The sequence below is a fragment of the Protopterus annectens genome, chromosome 7.part1 (genome assembly GCF_019279795.1).
Source record: "Protopterus annectens isolate FY-2018-M chromosome 7.part1, PAN1.0, whole genome shotgun sequence".
NCBI lineage: Eukaryota > Metazoa > Chordata > Ceratodontiformes > Protopteridae > Protopterus > Protopterus annectens.
Window position 1 is genome coordinate 461,565,790 of NC_056740.1, and position 18,104 is coordinate 461,583,893.

At 35.9% G+C, this 18,104-nt stretch overlaps 1 protein-coding gene across 5 annotated transcripts in view; it reads right to left on the reverse strand.

The window, feature by feature from the left end:
- Nucleotides 1-18,104, reverse strand: part of LOC122807829 (inter-alpha-trypsin inhibitor heavy chain H3-like) — a 1,807,468-nt gene that overhangs the window by 523,308 nt on the left and 1,266,056 nt on the right. For all 5 annotated transcript variants that reach the window (XM_044078927.1, XM_044078926.1, XM_044078925.1 and 2 more), the window contains exons 12-13: nucleotides 9,696-9,877; nucleotides 4,176-4,361 (exon numbers count right to left, since the gene is read on the reverse strand). In XM_044078927.1, coding sequence (XP_043934862.1) covers nucleotides 4,176-4,361; nucleotides 9,696-9,877 — 368 coding nt within the window. The remainder of the gene's footprint in view (nucleotides 1-4,175; nucleotides 4,362-9,695; nucleotides 9,878-18,104) is intronic.

Here is an 18,104-nt window from a genome sequence, read left to right on the forward strand (position 1 = left end):
TTCAAAGATGGGCAGGATAGAAAGTGTTAATATTGTAGTTAACAGGTGGGCTATGAAGCATGTTCTTGAATAATTATATGTATAAATATATGTGTATATAAATGTATATATGTATACAGACACACACACACACACATATATATATATATATATATATATATATATATATATACATATATATATATACACACACACACACACACACACACACACACACACACACACACACACACACACTCATATATATATATGGATCTTAAACTATTCAAACACCTTATGTTGACATGCATGATGTCGAATCAAACTGCTCAACGTTATGCACGTTGACATGCTACGCATGCATCAACAGTTACTCTCAGCATATGTAAACTTAAGCCCCCGTACACTCTTAAGTGGGAGGCCACCCCCTGCTAAGTATATGTTCTAACTCCGCAATCACACAATCTCCAAGGAAGAAGGTATATTCCCCTACCTGACAATTGTCAATCTTACTTGCCTGCTGACCATCTGTTTAGTTGACCTAGTTGACCAAACTGTGTCCATTAAACATTTGTCAATCAAAGTATCAGTCAACAAACTTAGCGAAACTCATACACGCACACACATATACATAATATATATATATATATATATATATATATATATATATATATATATTTAGAGAGAGAGATATACAGTAGGCTTAACATGGCCAACAAAGGTAGCTAGCCTAGTACTTACCTGTGAACCACTGCTATCGTCTGTTTCCAAATATTCTATTTTCATAGGTTCATACTAGGCTATCTGCCCGAGGGCATTTATAAGCCTAGCCCATAGTTTTGTGGCTTACGCCACCCCTTAGTTTGGAGAAACTATGCCCATTATTTAGCTGTACCTTCACTTCTTGTATCAGTCTGTATGGCATTTGCACATTACATCCTCTCTACTTTCTGTCCAGTCATTTTTCAACAGCATCATTTTGATCAGAAACGTTTTCATTTGTGTTTTTGCTGATATTTCCATTTCTATTCTGCTCAGTACTCCTCCTCCTTTCTTTTTATCATCTTGTTCTCTTTATCTTTGTTTTGTTCAGACATTTGCACACACTCAAACCAAAAATGTCCTTTTTTTCCACATATTCTGAATTTCACGAGAGTTTGTTTTTCCTGTGCGCCTTCTATTCACTCTGGAAGCACCTTCATTTGGGGCACTCCTAGACCACTGTCTTGCAACCAGGGACTCACATATCTTGCAGCTCACACAGGCTGTAATTCATGCTTGAACTCAGCTACATGCTCAGGTGAATTGGAACAGCTTTGTGGAGAGAGAGACAGCGAGAGTGGAGTCACTGCACCTCACGTGAACACAGTAGCTAGAGTCAACTAAGATAGGTACGTCAACCACAGGGAGGGAGTGGCAGCAATGATTAGGGCTTTAGGCAGTGATAGAGACTGGGATTTAGCTTTAGGTAGAATTTCTCCTCCTGTTTGCATAACATACTTTGTATTTGTCACCTACCATAAGTTTTACATCCTCTCTTCTATTTAAAATGTCATCCATAGTTCCTCTTACTAGCGTTAGCAGTTCTTGTCGTCCCTTTCCTTTCTTGCCATATAAACTTCTTTGGCTATATTTTTCATCTTATGTTTAAATCTTTTTAGTGTTATCTTCGTAAATATCTCATAATCTGTATTATTTAATGCAATCAGACTCCAGTTTTTATTATTTATTTATCTTTATTAACTAGGAAAGTCTGACTGGGCAATTTCCATTTTCAATGGAAGCCCAGGGAGAAAATCTCTATTTGCTTACATGACATTATACAAAGTTGCAGTTAAACACAGAGTAGTTACATTTCTATTTATATTTATTATACACAAACAGTAGTTAGATACATTCTAAGATTTTACAGAGATAAAAGGAAGCTAAAGATAAAGCCGCATTCAACTTAGGGAATTTCCTCATGGGAATCATTCCATGCATCATATAACATTTTAATTGTCCCTTGTTGCACTGCCTGGATCCTGAATCTGGGTGACTGCATACAAAAAACACACACACACACACACACACACACACACACACACACACACACACACACACACACACACACACACACACACACACACACACACACACACACACACACACACACACACACACACATACACACACACACGTAGACACAACACACACACACACACACACACACACACACACACACACACACACACACACACACACACACACACACACACACACACACACAGACACACACACACACACACACACACACACACACACACACACACACACACACACACACACACACACACACACACACACACACACACACACACACACACACACACACACACACACACACACACACACACGTACACACACACGTACGTACATACACACACACACACGTACATACATACACACACACGTACATACATACACACACACATAGACACACACACACATAAACACACACACGTACACACACACAAGTACACAAACACACACACACACCTACACACACACACACACACACACACACACACACACACACACACACACACACACCATTTATATTTTGTAGTCAGTCGTCATTTGACACATCTCTCTCCATTGTCCTAATATTTAAATATGTGCCCATCTCTTCAAAAGCTGCTCCTACAGAGGGAAGACATTATGCATTATGTTTGGTTGCTTCCTCTCCTGCTGTCATAAAAGCTTGTTTTTAGATGATTATTGTTGTCCAGGAGCCATTTTCTGTATATCTTCTTATTGTATACATTAGTTTAAGCAGTCCTTGATTCTCTGTGCTACATCAGCCATAACACATCTGCATGATGCTCAGATAGATTTAATCTAGCTAGTTAGACCAAGTATATCTGGCTATAACCGCAAACACATATATTAATGTTGGAGTAAATTCTAGCCAGTTCTGGGTTTGTCTCAAATTCCAGCTACATCTCTGAAGGGCTGCTACCACATGTGCCTGTGAATGTGTGTGTCTGTGTATATCGTGTGTGTGTGTGTGTGTGTGTGTGTGTGTGTGTGTGTGTGTGTGTGTGTGTGTCTGTGTATATTGTGTGTGTGTGTGTGTGTGTGTGTGTGTGTGTGTGTGTGTGTGTGTGTGTGTGTGTGTGCATGCACAATATAATATTCTTTTACCATACAAGTTAATGTAGAGAGCCTGCATAGAAGGTGTCTCACTGTGGAAGCGCTATTACACCTGTACACAGAGACTTCCTTGCAGTTTCTTGTTATTGAATAATTGAGTCCATTCCAATTAGAACTGTTTAGAACTCAGACAAAAGTAAGTGGACACATGAATCTGAACACTTCATCTCAGTTAAAATTCAACAAATAGGTACTGTTTGTAAAACTGCTACTTTCTGGATGCTGTTTTTTTTCAAAGTTACAGAATGGAACACTAGTGGCGACAGAATTAGACTCCACACCAGTACAGGAGGCATAATTTGTAAGTAACTAGACTTGTTGCTAAGACACCTGAGTGCACTCCATGATCAGGACAGCAGAGTTCTGTCAGGTGTACAAGTCAGGCCCTTTATAATACACAGCTGGTTCATTAGCACACACTTAGCATCCATGATGGAAGTAAACAGCCATGGTACACAAGGGAATACATTCATAATGCTGAATGGCCAAAACACCAAACAACCTTACATTGACCACAAAAGGTCAAACATATGATTTATGCAGAGGGAAAGCCCCTCAACACCCCCTGCTAATTATAAATACTAACTCCTGAGATTGCACTATAGTGGGGAAAGGGGAAAATACCACTCCTAACTCTACCAAAATGTCATCTGCCTTTTGAGTTTCAACTTTTTGGTCAATATAAAGTTGTTTGCCATTTCAGCCTTTCACCATTATGAATGCAGCCCATACAAAAACAACACTGGCTCCTCACCTTAGGCAATGTGGAACAGATGGCTGTGATGACAAAAGACCAGTAGCAGCAAATATCATGTGAACCCAGACTGGATGTTTTGTTACTGTGTCTTCTGTTCAAATGTGTGACAAAAAAAAAATCCATGGGAAACATAATAGTATTAAGAGTGCATAAAACAAGCTATAATAGATTATCATGAATTCTGAATACAATACTGTTTGCTAAATTGGCAGGAAACCAGACAACAAATGTGCAGCCTACTTACCCCTTGAGCTTTGATGTTAGCAGTAAGTTTTTGGAGGTCACTGTCTGAAATTCGACCAGCAACAACAACTTCTCCTCCCTTATAGTAGTGCTTGAAATTGGTCTCTGTCAGATCAGAAATGGAGTCTTCAGGGTACTGGATGTCAACATCTAAGAGTAAAGGGTTTGCAACTTCACTATAAAAGCCCTAGGGAGTAGAAAAAATATTAAACAGGAACATAGGATAGAATACAAAACTGAAAACTGGTCTTGTATCTTTATAAGACTAATATGATGTTTTAACAAGGCCGTATATATTATTTTAACAAGGCCGTATACATCTTTTCTATCTTATTCTCCTGCAGTTTCGCTATCCTAGTGTAAAACAGAATATCAACATATCAGGCCGAAACTGTTTCTCTCCCTCTACTCACTTGCAACTGCTTTCAACAAGATGATGCACTTGAAAAGGTAGAACTTTATCGAGAGGGTGATTGGACCACTCAGCTGGTAGACAGAGAAACAGTATGGCAGCTCTTAGCTTAAGATCTGCAAAGCTGTAATTTTTAAATTTAAGATACACTTGATAAGAACATAGTCATTTTTAATGTAACACCATTTATTAATATTATTGTATTGGGGGGGTGTACTTTTTTTGTACAATCAAATGATTTATGATTGCCACATGATGAAAAATTGAATGTATTTAAAGGTAGACTTTTATTTAAAATTTGTTTTGATGAACTCCTGGACTTTGATTTTATGAGGATGAAAGTAGTTAACCTAAATAAATTCATTAAACCTTTTACTTGAAACATTGTGGGTTTTTGGAAGTTGCGTGACTGCTATTTACTTTCGATGTGATGGCATTTTGGTGTTTTGCTAGTTGTAGTTTCATTTGACTGGCCTTCTGCTGTAATTAAATCCACAAACAACTACCCTCATTTACTGTATCTGGGCTGTGCCATACTACAGGGGCACATACCACATTGTGGGAGTAACACAGATAGAATGAAAAACAAACAAAAAATCACATTAGTAAGGCAATCTGCACTATAGCCTGACTAGTGTGTAACAATTTAAAATAATATTAAACACTCATACTGATATCAAGGCTTTAGTAATACCGAGAAATACGAGTGATAAAATATATATATATTGAGGTTTTGCTAAAGTTTCCCTTTTGTGTAACTCTGCAGTTAATTTTGTGAAGGACATAAATATGTATGTTTTTATCTATTGATTTGCTTTGTCTTTACTGGAATAGTCTGACTGGATTTTACAAAAACTCCTTCTCAGTGGCTGCTTGCAGAGAAAAGCTCCAGCATCAGATAATTTAGCAACATATAATGGTGTATAACATTAATTTAATTAATTAAAATTAATATAATCATAGATTATTTAAATAAGCTAAAACATTTAGAAAATAATGCTACATATAACATTAACTTAATTAATTAAAATTAAAATAATTACAGATTATTTAAATAAGCTAAGACATTTAGAAAACAGGGCTACCTAGTATATTATAAAGCATAAACAACAGAAAAAGATACAAGCAATAATAAAGTAAGGCTTTTCTGCAAAACATGCTAGTGTGGAATATAGACTGTGACAGATCCACTACAGGGCAACAATAGAAGGGCTGTGTAGATCAACTTAATACTTATTCAACAGCTATAGAAGCTAACAACAAACATGATGTATCACTTAACATGACAAAGGAAAAAGGTATATCAAATACATAAGACTACATGCAGAGTTTATTCTATACAAATTCATAACTACAGGAGGAAGAGGATGAACCCATGCATATACAGAACTGCTGTTTAAAAACCCTAGCAATGTATGAGTGCACTTAATGACAAGCTGCAAATAATAAGACATGCTACTGCAGCAGGAAAAGGAGAAATGTGGCTTTGGAAAAAAAGGATTGACTCTACAAGAGCTATAGACTTATCAGAACTACTAGCCAAAAAAGATGGTTGAGTGTAGACGGAAAAAAGTTGTGTGAAAGAAATGACTAATGATCAAAGCATAAGCAGATAAAAGAAAAAGAGGCTAGAGATTTCTTATTACATCAGACAATAAAATATATTGCAAAACAGAATGCAGATATTGTAGTACCCGCAGACAGGCTAATGTCCAGCAATGGTAAGATATGCCCCAAATGCAAGAAATAAAACCATTTTACTAGAGTGAAAAAACAGCATTAGAAATGACAAGTTGCAACAAAGACAGAACAGGTATAACATACACAAAGTTGCCATTAGACAAAATGAAGCTTCCACTATGAAGGACTGAAAAGCTATCACTCAGAAATCCCTTCAGTAATCCTAGATGAGCAAAACATAACTGTGCCATTAACTGCTATGGCACAGACTGAAGATAGTTATTTTGTAAGCAGCAAACCCTCCCCACGAACCCCCATGTGGAAAACTCCTTTCATCAAATATATGTATATATACATTACATACAAAGAGAAAGAGTGACTCCCCACAGTCACAGAACATTTGAGAAAAGAAAAACTCAAAACAGTGCAACACAATCTCAAGCAATTGTTATTCTCACTCCAGTAAGTGTAAGTGAATTCTTAAGGAAACATGTATCAAAAAACACATATGACAACTCTAAATGAACAGTCATACAAAAAAGTGTCCATAAGAAGTGCTGAAGAAAAAGAAAACACAATGTCAGAGCACACAGCTCCCTGTATACTATATATGAAAATGATATTGCAACAACACCAGAAATAATGAGTACATTAAATCAAGTAGTAAATCCTTATATTCAGTAGTCGAGTTGCAGTAACTATACTGACAAGTTACATTTACAGAAACTCAAAGCTATAAACCAGAAATCAGATCTATGCATACATTTTGCAAACTGTCTACTGTGAAAGATTGGTTTAAAGCAAGGATCACAGTAAGAGACAGTGTTGCAACTTCCACTTTATAAGTCCACATCCACCAGCTCTATCAAAGCACCTTATCTATCCTCAGACTAACTATAACTCATGTTCTGAGCTGGAAATGAGATTAAAGCTCCCATGGAAGTGTAACACTACTGCTCAGGATTGTTTTTTTTTCTTCATATGCATATCTCTGCCCCTAACTTGAGCTCACACCATCCAAGGAGCTGATGTGCATGTCTTTGGGCATTTCATCTATGCCTCCGTGTAGGACTCAGTCAAAGCTCCACTCCCTTGTGGATTGCACATCCCTAGCTTTCATGAGGGATTAAACATGGAGGTGTGCCTGAATGTGTGTTCGCCTTCCCATGATGGGCACATCCACCCTTCCTGCATCATCATCATCATCATCATCATCACATGCCTGAGACGCTAAATGAACCTGGGTCACTCAGGCTGAAGTCAGTGTTTTATCCCTCTGTGTCAGCAGTGCAGGCACACATTCTGAATAATAGGCAAAGTAGTGGGATTTTGTTAAAGTAGGAGGGGTTAACATTCATGACAAAAGCTGACAACAGTTGAAACACCAAATTTCTTTCTTTTATTTTTGAGTAGTAAGACTAAAAGTTTTTACTTTTAACTTTCCTAACAGCTAACATTAAAATCAATTAATTTATTTATGCTTTCTAATCAGTAAAGGAAGCATTGCTGCAACTGTTAACAGACAAAACACCTCTGGTTCCATTGTAACACAATTAGCAATATTTTACCATTATAGGCACACTAGTAAAAAAAATGTCACTGTTAGAAAATTACAATGACATGTTACTCTGAAAGCTTAGCTTAAAGAAAGCAGTTATTGAAACAGTTGTAATATTTGGGAGCAGTCACTTATCTTTATGTTCTATACCAATTGAACTATTCCCCATCAACAAGCTGCCATAAAATAAAACATTTCTCATGTGTAAGTCAGCTCTGCCGATATTATTATTATAACCATTTTTTAATTTGTGTCATAGATGACACATGCTTCATTAAGAGCTCAATGTAAAGAGGTTGCCATAATGGTTAAGGAGTTTACCTCACAAACACAAGGTACAGGGTTTGATTCTTACCCTTAAGTGGAAATTGTTTAGGCTTAAAATGGCCTGCAAGGACAGCTAGCCTGGCACTGACCTATGACCTAGCTTATGATTCTGATCACACTTACAATAGTTACAGTTGTTACAAAGTTACAAGCTATAAGACCGCTATAAAACGTATGTGATCTAAATCAAGTTTTTAGGTGGATAGTGCATTTCATACTATTTTTGTACTAATTTTCCACTGTTATAACTCAACACAAGTGCAACCACTTACTAACAGCTTTCAAATAGTCTAGCCATTGCAGTGGCAATACATTGACAACCTACCTTAGTCACTGCAGTGGGAATAAGTTGACAACTCACCTTGACCATTGCAGTGACAATGCGTTGAGAACCCACCTTGCTAGACTGAAATCTAGCCTAACAGGGACAGGACTGAGTATCTGCTCTCAACCCTGCCCACTACCACACACCAAAGGTCCCTGTAGCCAACATCCTTTCATTAAGGACCAGACAGAAAGGAAGAGTCGCTTAGTGCATACTGCCTGTAATGTGTAAGGACCAGACAGAAAGGAAGAGTCACTTAGTGCATACTGCCTGTAATGTGTAAGGACCAGACAGAAAGGAAGAGTCGTTTAGTGCATACTTCCTGTAATGTGTAAGGACCAGATAGAAAGGAAGAGTCGCTTAGTGCATACTGCCTGTAATGTGTAAGGACCAGACAGAAAGGAAGAGTCGCTTAGTGCATACTGCCTGTAATGTGTAAGGACCAGACAGAAAGGAAGAGTCGCTTAGTGCATACTGCCTGTAATGTGTAAGGACCAGACAGAAAGGAAGAGTCGCTTAGTGCATACTGCCTGTAATGTGCCCTTTCAGTATCTCAAGGGATGGATCAGTCCCCAGACCAAGAACTGTGTAATGTACCACTACCCCATGTGAGTCAGAGGCTGGCTCCTTCCATCACAACAATATAGTTGCACTGAAGTAGAGATTTAATAGTTGCACTGGACTTTCTAAATTAGCCGTAAGTGTTAGTGTGCATGTGAGTGCGTGGTGTGGATAACTGACCATGGAAAGGCTAGCCACCCAGCAGTGTGAACTTTGGCATTAGGTAATGGTCACTTTTGATGTGACACTCTGACTGTAATTCAAGTTCAGGTGATCCTGTGATCTGTTCAGTGGCACATAAGCCATCTAAACTGCTGAATTACTACACGTTTTTTAGCTGACTTACTGTTATACTGATATCCCGCGCTTCACTTATTTCTGAAGTCCCTTAAATTTTGCAATGAGCTTCCTATGCTTAATCCTTTAATATTACAAATTATAAATGTTTCATTATTTCTGCAACTGTTGCCCAGTGGACTTGGAAATGTATGTATTAAAGGCATTATGCTGATAAGAGGATAGACAATTAAGCACAGCTGGTTTTATATCACATAAGAAAATATATGATTAACCTTCTGGTCTTATAAGTTCATCACTTATATTGGAACATGCCAAGTCTCTATCACAAAAAAAAAAATACTCAAAATATGGCATTTACCTGAAGCTGCAAGGCTGCATCTGAACTTTCATATATACGACGAGCTATGCCTTTATTTTCCAGTGACAATTTTTCCAGGAAGTTATAATCTAAGTCATTGCCAAACCCCAAGCTGTAGAGACTGTATTTTCCTTGTACAACATTTCTGACATTTTCTTGGATTTTTTCAGTATTTGTTTCTCCTGCACAGAAAAAATATTAGTATCAGATGCCAAAAAGAAAAAAAAAAAGACAGGTTAAGTAAATATTTACCATCTCCAGATAATATTTATGAACTTAATGCACACTTTGTTTTATTTGTTATAATGTTTGATTGTGCAATGAAACCCAAAACGTTTATTTATATTTGTGGCCAGATTAAGTTATATACTCAATTAATAGTATACTAAAATTATTATAAGACACAGGTGTTTACTGTCATGATACTAATACAGATTTCTTTCAATATCTTACCTAGATGTACCGGAAGTATTACTTCGAAATGTGCATGCCAGTGCCTGATACAAAATTACTAATATCACAGAAGCTGAGAGTGCATATTTATATCAGCATGGATTTATTATAGTTTACGTGTGGCTTTCAATAATAGATGTTTTAAATCCTGCAAAATGATGCTGTTACAATGAAACCTGAAATTATTTGCAGGCAAATTTGGAAAACACAACAATGGCCACTGAACTGGAAAAGTATAATTTATATTCCATTTCTAAGTGAAGCATAAGAGCAAAGATTGCTCAAGTTGATTAACAATTGCACTTGTTTCAGATGTTACTGCTCCAGATCATGTGAGATACATTGTAGCAACATATGGACACAGAATTGCCAGCTGTACAAACTGCTTTTAGAAAACACAGAGGCATCAGACAGCAAATTGACAACATCCAGTGGATAATGCAATGTTATTCCAGATGAATATTTACTTCTGCTTTAAAGACTACTCTAAAGCCTGTGACTATGTGGACCATAAAACACTTTGGCAAATGCTTAGAGAAATGAGGATACTTAGTTACCTTATTTGCCACCTGTGGAATTTGTATGTAGAAAAATATAGAAATGAATATGACATTAGTAACTGGTTTAAGACTGGCAAAGAAGGAAGTCAGGCTGCATATTTTTACCCTACTTATTTTAATTTATATGCTGAATATACCGTGCAAAATGCTGAGGTAGCAGAACCAGGTGCTGGAATCAAAACTTCCGGAAGGAATATTAACAAATTCAGATGTATTGCTGATACATGCACTGATGGCCGAATGTGAGAAGTTAAACAGCAGGACGATGGAGGTGAAAATAAAAAGTACAGAACCTAGGTTACGCCTCCACATCAAATAAGCTACAATTATACCATACAGAACCTAGGGGTTACGCCTCCGCATCAAACAAGCTACAATTGTACCATACAGAACCTAGGGGTTACGCCTCCACATCAAACAAGCTAAAACTACACCACCTTAACCTATCACGTCTTTGGAAATAAATGGGATAGAAGTGAAGGGAGAAACACGTTTTATTTTCCTTCTCTCATCGGTGACTGCAGCCATGAAATTAAAAGATGCTTGCTTCTGGGAAGCGATGGCAAACTTGGATAACATTTTAAAGATTAAAGATATCACATTGTCAAAGTTCCATATTGTCAGTCCTATGTTTTTCCCACTAATAACATATGATTGTGAGAGATGAACTTCTAACTAAGGCTGTAAAACTGAAAATCAGTGCTTTAGATCTTGGATATTGGAGGCGACCTTTTAGAATTCACCTGCAAAAGGATCACGACAGTCAAAACCTAAGGAAATAAATCCAGGCTGTTCACTTGGATATCTGATAGTAACAGTAAATCTTAAATATCTAACTCATAACATCTGAGAAAAGGACTCACTAGACAATTTATTTATTTATTTAATTGGCATTTATTTGCATTTGTTGACCAAGTTAGTCTGGCTGTGCAGATGCCCATTTTCAGCAGGGACCTGAAGAGAAAAGCTCCAGAAAGGTAGATAATAGCTAATTATAAAAATAGTCGGGTCTGCATTATAAGAATGAAAGTGCATATGTGTGACTACATAAAAGTTGACAGATAATACACGAAAATTGAACATATCAAATGACCACATAAGCAAATTTTTCCATAGGGAAAAAACGTACGTGGTCGTTCGCAAAACAATAATAATTTAACATCATAATTAGGTGGGGGGCTTTGCCCCCCCACACCCCACTAACTAAATATACCAACTCTGAGATCGCACTATAGGGAAGGAAAGGACAACTCTGTGAAGTTGCCCAACCATCTCCTTCCCTATGACATAGTCATCAAATCGCTTAAATGCGATTCAATGACTATGTGTCGCTGTTTCCATATTCGCTCAGATGCATTTTCATGCTTGTAATCTAGACCCAAATAGTCACAAGACAAAAAACAGTAATCACATTCTGAACATAACACATACAATATTTACATTAAAAAATGATTACATATTGTAAAACAGAAAGGACATTGTAGCTGCAAGTTATACATTGGTTAAGGTATAATTTCTTATTGATATAAGGCATCATTCTACAGAAGTAAGGTGTCCTCATACATTCTACAGATGTAAGGTGTCCTCATACATTCTACAGATGTAAGGTGTCCTCATTATACATTATACAGATGTAAGGTATCCTCATTATACATTATACAGATGTACGGTATCCTCATTATACATTATACAGAAGTAAGGTATCCTATATACATTATACAGATGTAAGGTATCCTCATTATACATTATACAGATGTACGGTATCCACATTATACATTTTTCAGATGTAAGGTATCCACATTATACATTATACAGATGTAAGGTGTCCTTATTATGCATTCTACAGATGTACGGTATCCTCATTATACATTATACAGATGTATGGTATCCACATTATACATTATTCAGATGTAAGGCATCCACATTATACATTATACAGATGTAAGGTGTCCTCATTATACATTATACAGATGTAAGGTATCCTCATTATACATTATACAGATGTAAGGTATCCTCATTATACATTCTACAAATATAAGGTATCTACATTATACATTATACAGGTGTAAGGTGTCATTATACATTATACAGATGTACGGTATCCTCATTATACATTATACAGATGTAAGGTGTCTTCATTATACATTATACAGATGTAAGGTATCCTCATTATACAGTCTACGGATGTATTGTATCCTCATTATATATTATACAGATGTAAAGTAACCTCATTATACATTATACAGATGTAAGGTATCCTCATTATACATTATACAGATATAAAGTATCCTCATTATACATTATACAGATGTAAGGTGTCCTCATTATACATTATACAGATGTAAGGTATCCACATTGTACATTATACAGATGTAAGGTGTCCTCATTATACATTATACAGATGTAAGGTATCCTCATTATACATTCTACAAATATAAGGTATCTACATTATACATTATACAGGTGTAAGGTGTCATTAAACATTATACAGATGTACGGTATCCTCATTATACATTATACAGATGTAAGGTGTCTTCATTATACATTATACAGATGTACTGTATCCTCATTATACATTCTACAGATGTATGGTATCCTCATTATACATTATACAAATATAAGGTATCTACATTATACATTATACAGGTGTAAGGTGTCATTAAACATTATACATATGTACGGTATCCTCATTATACATTATACAGATGTAAGGTGTCTTCATTATACATTATACAGATGTACTGTATCCTCATTATACAGTCTATGGATGTATTGTATCCTCATTATATATTATACAGATGTAAAGTAACCTCATTATACATTATACAGATGTAAGGTATCCTCATACATTATACAGATGTGCAGTATCCTCATTATACATTCTACAGATGTAAGGTGTCCTCATTATACATTATACAGATGTAAGGTATCCTCATTATACATTCTACAGATGTACAGTATCCTCATTATACATTCTACAGATGTACAGTATCCTCATTGTACATTCTACAGATGTAAGGTTTCCACATTATACATTCTACAGATGTAAGCTGTCCTCATTATACATTATACAGATGTATGGTATCCACATTATACATTATACAGATGTAAGGTATCCACATTGTACATTATACAGATGTAAGGTGTCCTCATTATACATTATACAGAAGTACAGTATCCTCATTATATATTATACAGATGTAAGGTAGCCTCATTATACAATATACAGATGTAAGGTATCCTCATTATACAGTCTATGGATGTATTGTATCCTCATTATATATTATACAGATGTAAAGTGTCCTCATTATACATTATACAGATGTATGGTATCCACATTATACATTATACAGATGTAAGGTATCCACATTATACATTATACATTATACAGATGTAAGGTATCCTCATTATACATTATACAGATATAAAGTATACTCATTATACATTATACAGATGTAAGGTGTCCTCATTATACATTCTACAGATGTGAGATGTCCTCATTATACATTATACAGATGTAAGGTGTCCTCCTTATACATTATACAGATGTACGGTATCCTCATTGTACATTATACAGAAGTAACGTATCCTATATACATTATACAGATGTAAGGTATCCTTATTATGCATTATACAGAAGTACCGTATCCTCATTATACGTTCTACAAATGTAAGGTATCCACATTATACATTATACAGATGTAAGGTGTCCTCATTATGCATTCTACAGATGTACGGTATCCTCATTATACATTATGCAGATGTAAGGCATCCACATTATATATTATACAGATGTAAGGTGTCCTCATTAGACATTCGACAGATGTACAATATCCTCATTATACATTATACAGATGTAAGGTATCCTAATTATACATTATACAGATGTAAGGTATCCTCATTATACATTCTACAAATATAAGGTATCTACATTATACATTATACAGGTGTAAGGTGTCATTATACATTATACAGATGTACGGTATCCTCATTATACATTATACAGATGTAAGGTGTCTTCATTATACATTATACAGCTGTACTGTATCCTCATTATACAGTCTACAGATGTACAGTATCCACATTATACATTCTACAGATGTAAGGTTTCCACATTATACATTCTACAGATGTAAGGTTTCCACATTATACATTATACAGATGTAAGGTGTCCTCATTATACATTCTACAGATGCACGGTATCCTCATTGTACATTCTACAGATGTAAGGTGTCCTCATTATACATTATACAGATGTAAGGTATCCTCATACATTATACAGATGTGCAGTATCCTCATTATACATTCTACAGATGTAAGGTGTCCTCATTATACATTATACAGATGTAAGGTATCCTCATTATACATTCTACAGATGTGTGGTATCCACATTATACATTATACAGATGTAAGTTGTCCTCATTATACATTCTACAGTTGTAAGGTATCCTCATTATACATTATACAGATGTAAGGTATCCTCATTATACATTATACAGATGTATGGTGTCCACATTATACATTATACAGATGTAAGGTGTCCTCATTATACAGATGTAAGGTTCATAGGTTCGTACTAGGCTACCTGCCCTAGGGCATTTATAAGCCTAGCCAGAGTGTGTGTGGCTTTCACCACCCCTTAGGATGAGAATACTACTCCCATTTAGGGTTTAGTTTGCTGTGCCTCTGTCTAGTAGTGACACAGAGATGACCCCTGGGGTAAACCTACGATCTCCCATCCACTCGTCAAGATTTCTCTTGAATAGAGTTAGTGAGGGGCTCTGCCTAACATGGATTGCCCTCATACATTCTACAGATGTCAGGTATCCTCATTATACATTATATAGATGTAAGGTATCTTCATTATACATTATACAGATGTAAGGTGTCCTCATTATACATTATACAGATGTAAGGTATCTTCATTATACATTACACAGAAGGTTTAGGAATAATTTGAATAAACTTCCAAACTTAAGAGATTATTGTAAGGTCTGACCTGTAGGAAAAATAAAGGCTTAGAGAAGGAGGGTTGGTACAGAGTAGAGAAAAGAGATTAAGAGGAGTGTTTGATAGACGAAGGGAGGATGGTTAAGCTGTGTCAGTACAAGAGCAAGTCCAAGATTTGAGTAGTCTGTTAGTGTTTTTTTTTTAAATAGTTTGTTTTAGTAATTAATCTTATGTGTTGGGGCAGCTAATTCCAGGCATTAGTGATGCAGTGGTTATAGAGTACTTTTTCAATGGTTTTTTGTAGATCTGAAAGAGATGTTGGTCAGAATTGTGGTGTGTACAGCTAGGAATATAGGATGTAATGAGCTTAGAGAGAGCAGGACAGGAGTGGGGTTGGTTTAATATGGAGTGGGTGAGGTGAAGCTGAGGCAGAAGGAACTGTTGATGAAATTCAAGCCAGTGAAGTGTTTTTAGAGAAAGGCAATGGTGTGAGTGATATGGTTGCTTGGCAGCAAATCTAGCAATTTTATTATAAGCAAGTTCAAACTTACTCAAAAGATTTGTTTGAAGGTTAGTGACGATAGGTGCTACATAAAGTAGGGTGGGTAAAAGGTAGGCTTGTGCCAGAGAGAATATGGTTTCATTTGTCAGGATTTCTTTTTATTTCTATAAAGTAGGGTGAGTTTTTGGAAGATCTTTTTAATGCAGTTTTGAATACGTAGATTGAATTTAAGTTAATCATCGATTATAACCCCTCTCAGCTTGGTGTGGTGTTCAGCCTTGATAATCAAGTTGTTTAGTGACGTGACAGTGAAGGTTGATTTGAGGTGCTGGAGGGATCAAGGGAGAAAGACAAGAAACTTATAGTGGGAAGGATGAAAGGCAAATGTAAAAGGAATCACAGTGGCCAAGGCAGAAGAATGTATAAGAACTTGCAAAACCATAAAGAACCATACATTGACAGACAGACCATGTGAGCTAAGGTATTTGAGGTAAAGGAATTTTGGACTTGAGTGACTGACTTAACAGGAGCAAAATTTATTTTAGAACCAAGTGATCAAAAACAGATAAATAGTAATATAAGAACAGAAAATGGTATAATATTATTAAGAAGATTTGATAAGAAATAATTGATTATCAAAAAAGAAAAGAAAAAAAACAAAAACAAAAAATTATTGCATAGAATCGTAATACTGTTGTTGTCATATCACAGATAGGAAAGAAGCCATCAAAAATACTGAATAAACAAAGCAGACATTAGTTAGAGGATAAATAGTAGATAACCTTAATGGGAAAAGAATGCAATGCAACAGTTCTAGTCCTATTACCGGAAGATGAAGCAGGGTGACACATGGAAAATATAGAGAACTGTGACACAGTTGGAAATTGTGATTTTAGAGTAAAACAGTGTAGGTCTAATTTTGCTTGCATTAAGGTATTAAAGCAAATCCTGAAGTTCCCCTGCACCACCTTACTCATGTGTGCTAACCCTAACCATAACCCTACTACAAACCCTTTCCCTAACAGTACCACTAATCAAGACAAAAGGACTCAAAACTACCATAACACCTATTAGTCACATCAGTAAAACTGTCCCACGACTTAATCCTAACACTAATACACAAACACACACATACACACTACTATATTATAATGCAAGCTTGCATAGTGTCAAAACTGCCACCTTTCAGTCAAGGATTCACTTTCCTGTACACCTAGACATGTACACTGTCTAAAGGTTGAATTCAACCAAATGTGAGTCTCGCAAACATGCGGTCACACATTTGTATTTTCTACCACATGAATAACAAATGGACATTATGTATTGCATTGTGCATAGTTTAGATAGTACAGCCATAAACATATTCTGAACAATAATTAAACACATTTAATGGGAAGTGAAGTACGATTCAAAAATGTAAGAACTACACCACAATTTGATAACAAGATAGTATGTAATTTGAAAGATTTGAAAACAGTAATTGTCCTTCGGCTGTTATGATGATTGATATCCACAAATATTATGTTTGTAAATATTACAGATACTTATACAAAGGACCTCATATTTTAGAAAAAATAACAAACTAGCTGTAGAATGATGCTGTACTTGTGACAGAGCAGGATTTACTTTGCTTCATGTTGTACCAAGTGCATCTGTTTTTACACTGGTAAGAAAAGAAGAAAACTGGGCAAACAGCTTTATGAACATATCGATCATAATCAATAATTCCAATAATACTTTCATTAGACAAACATTAACATTTTTACTGACTGCAGTGGGTTGTATAAGGCAAGATTTTAAGGTGGTACCTGTGATCCAAAGTTGGAATATAAGGTAGGGGTATGGTTGTCAAACATGGACAATACTCACTACTCCGGTCTGAATGGTTGTGTTGATATCAAATGTAGTCTTAAACTAGGATCTTTCATATTTTCCTCAGAGAAG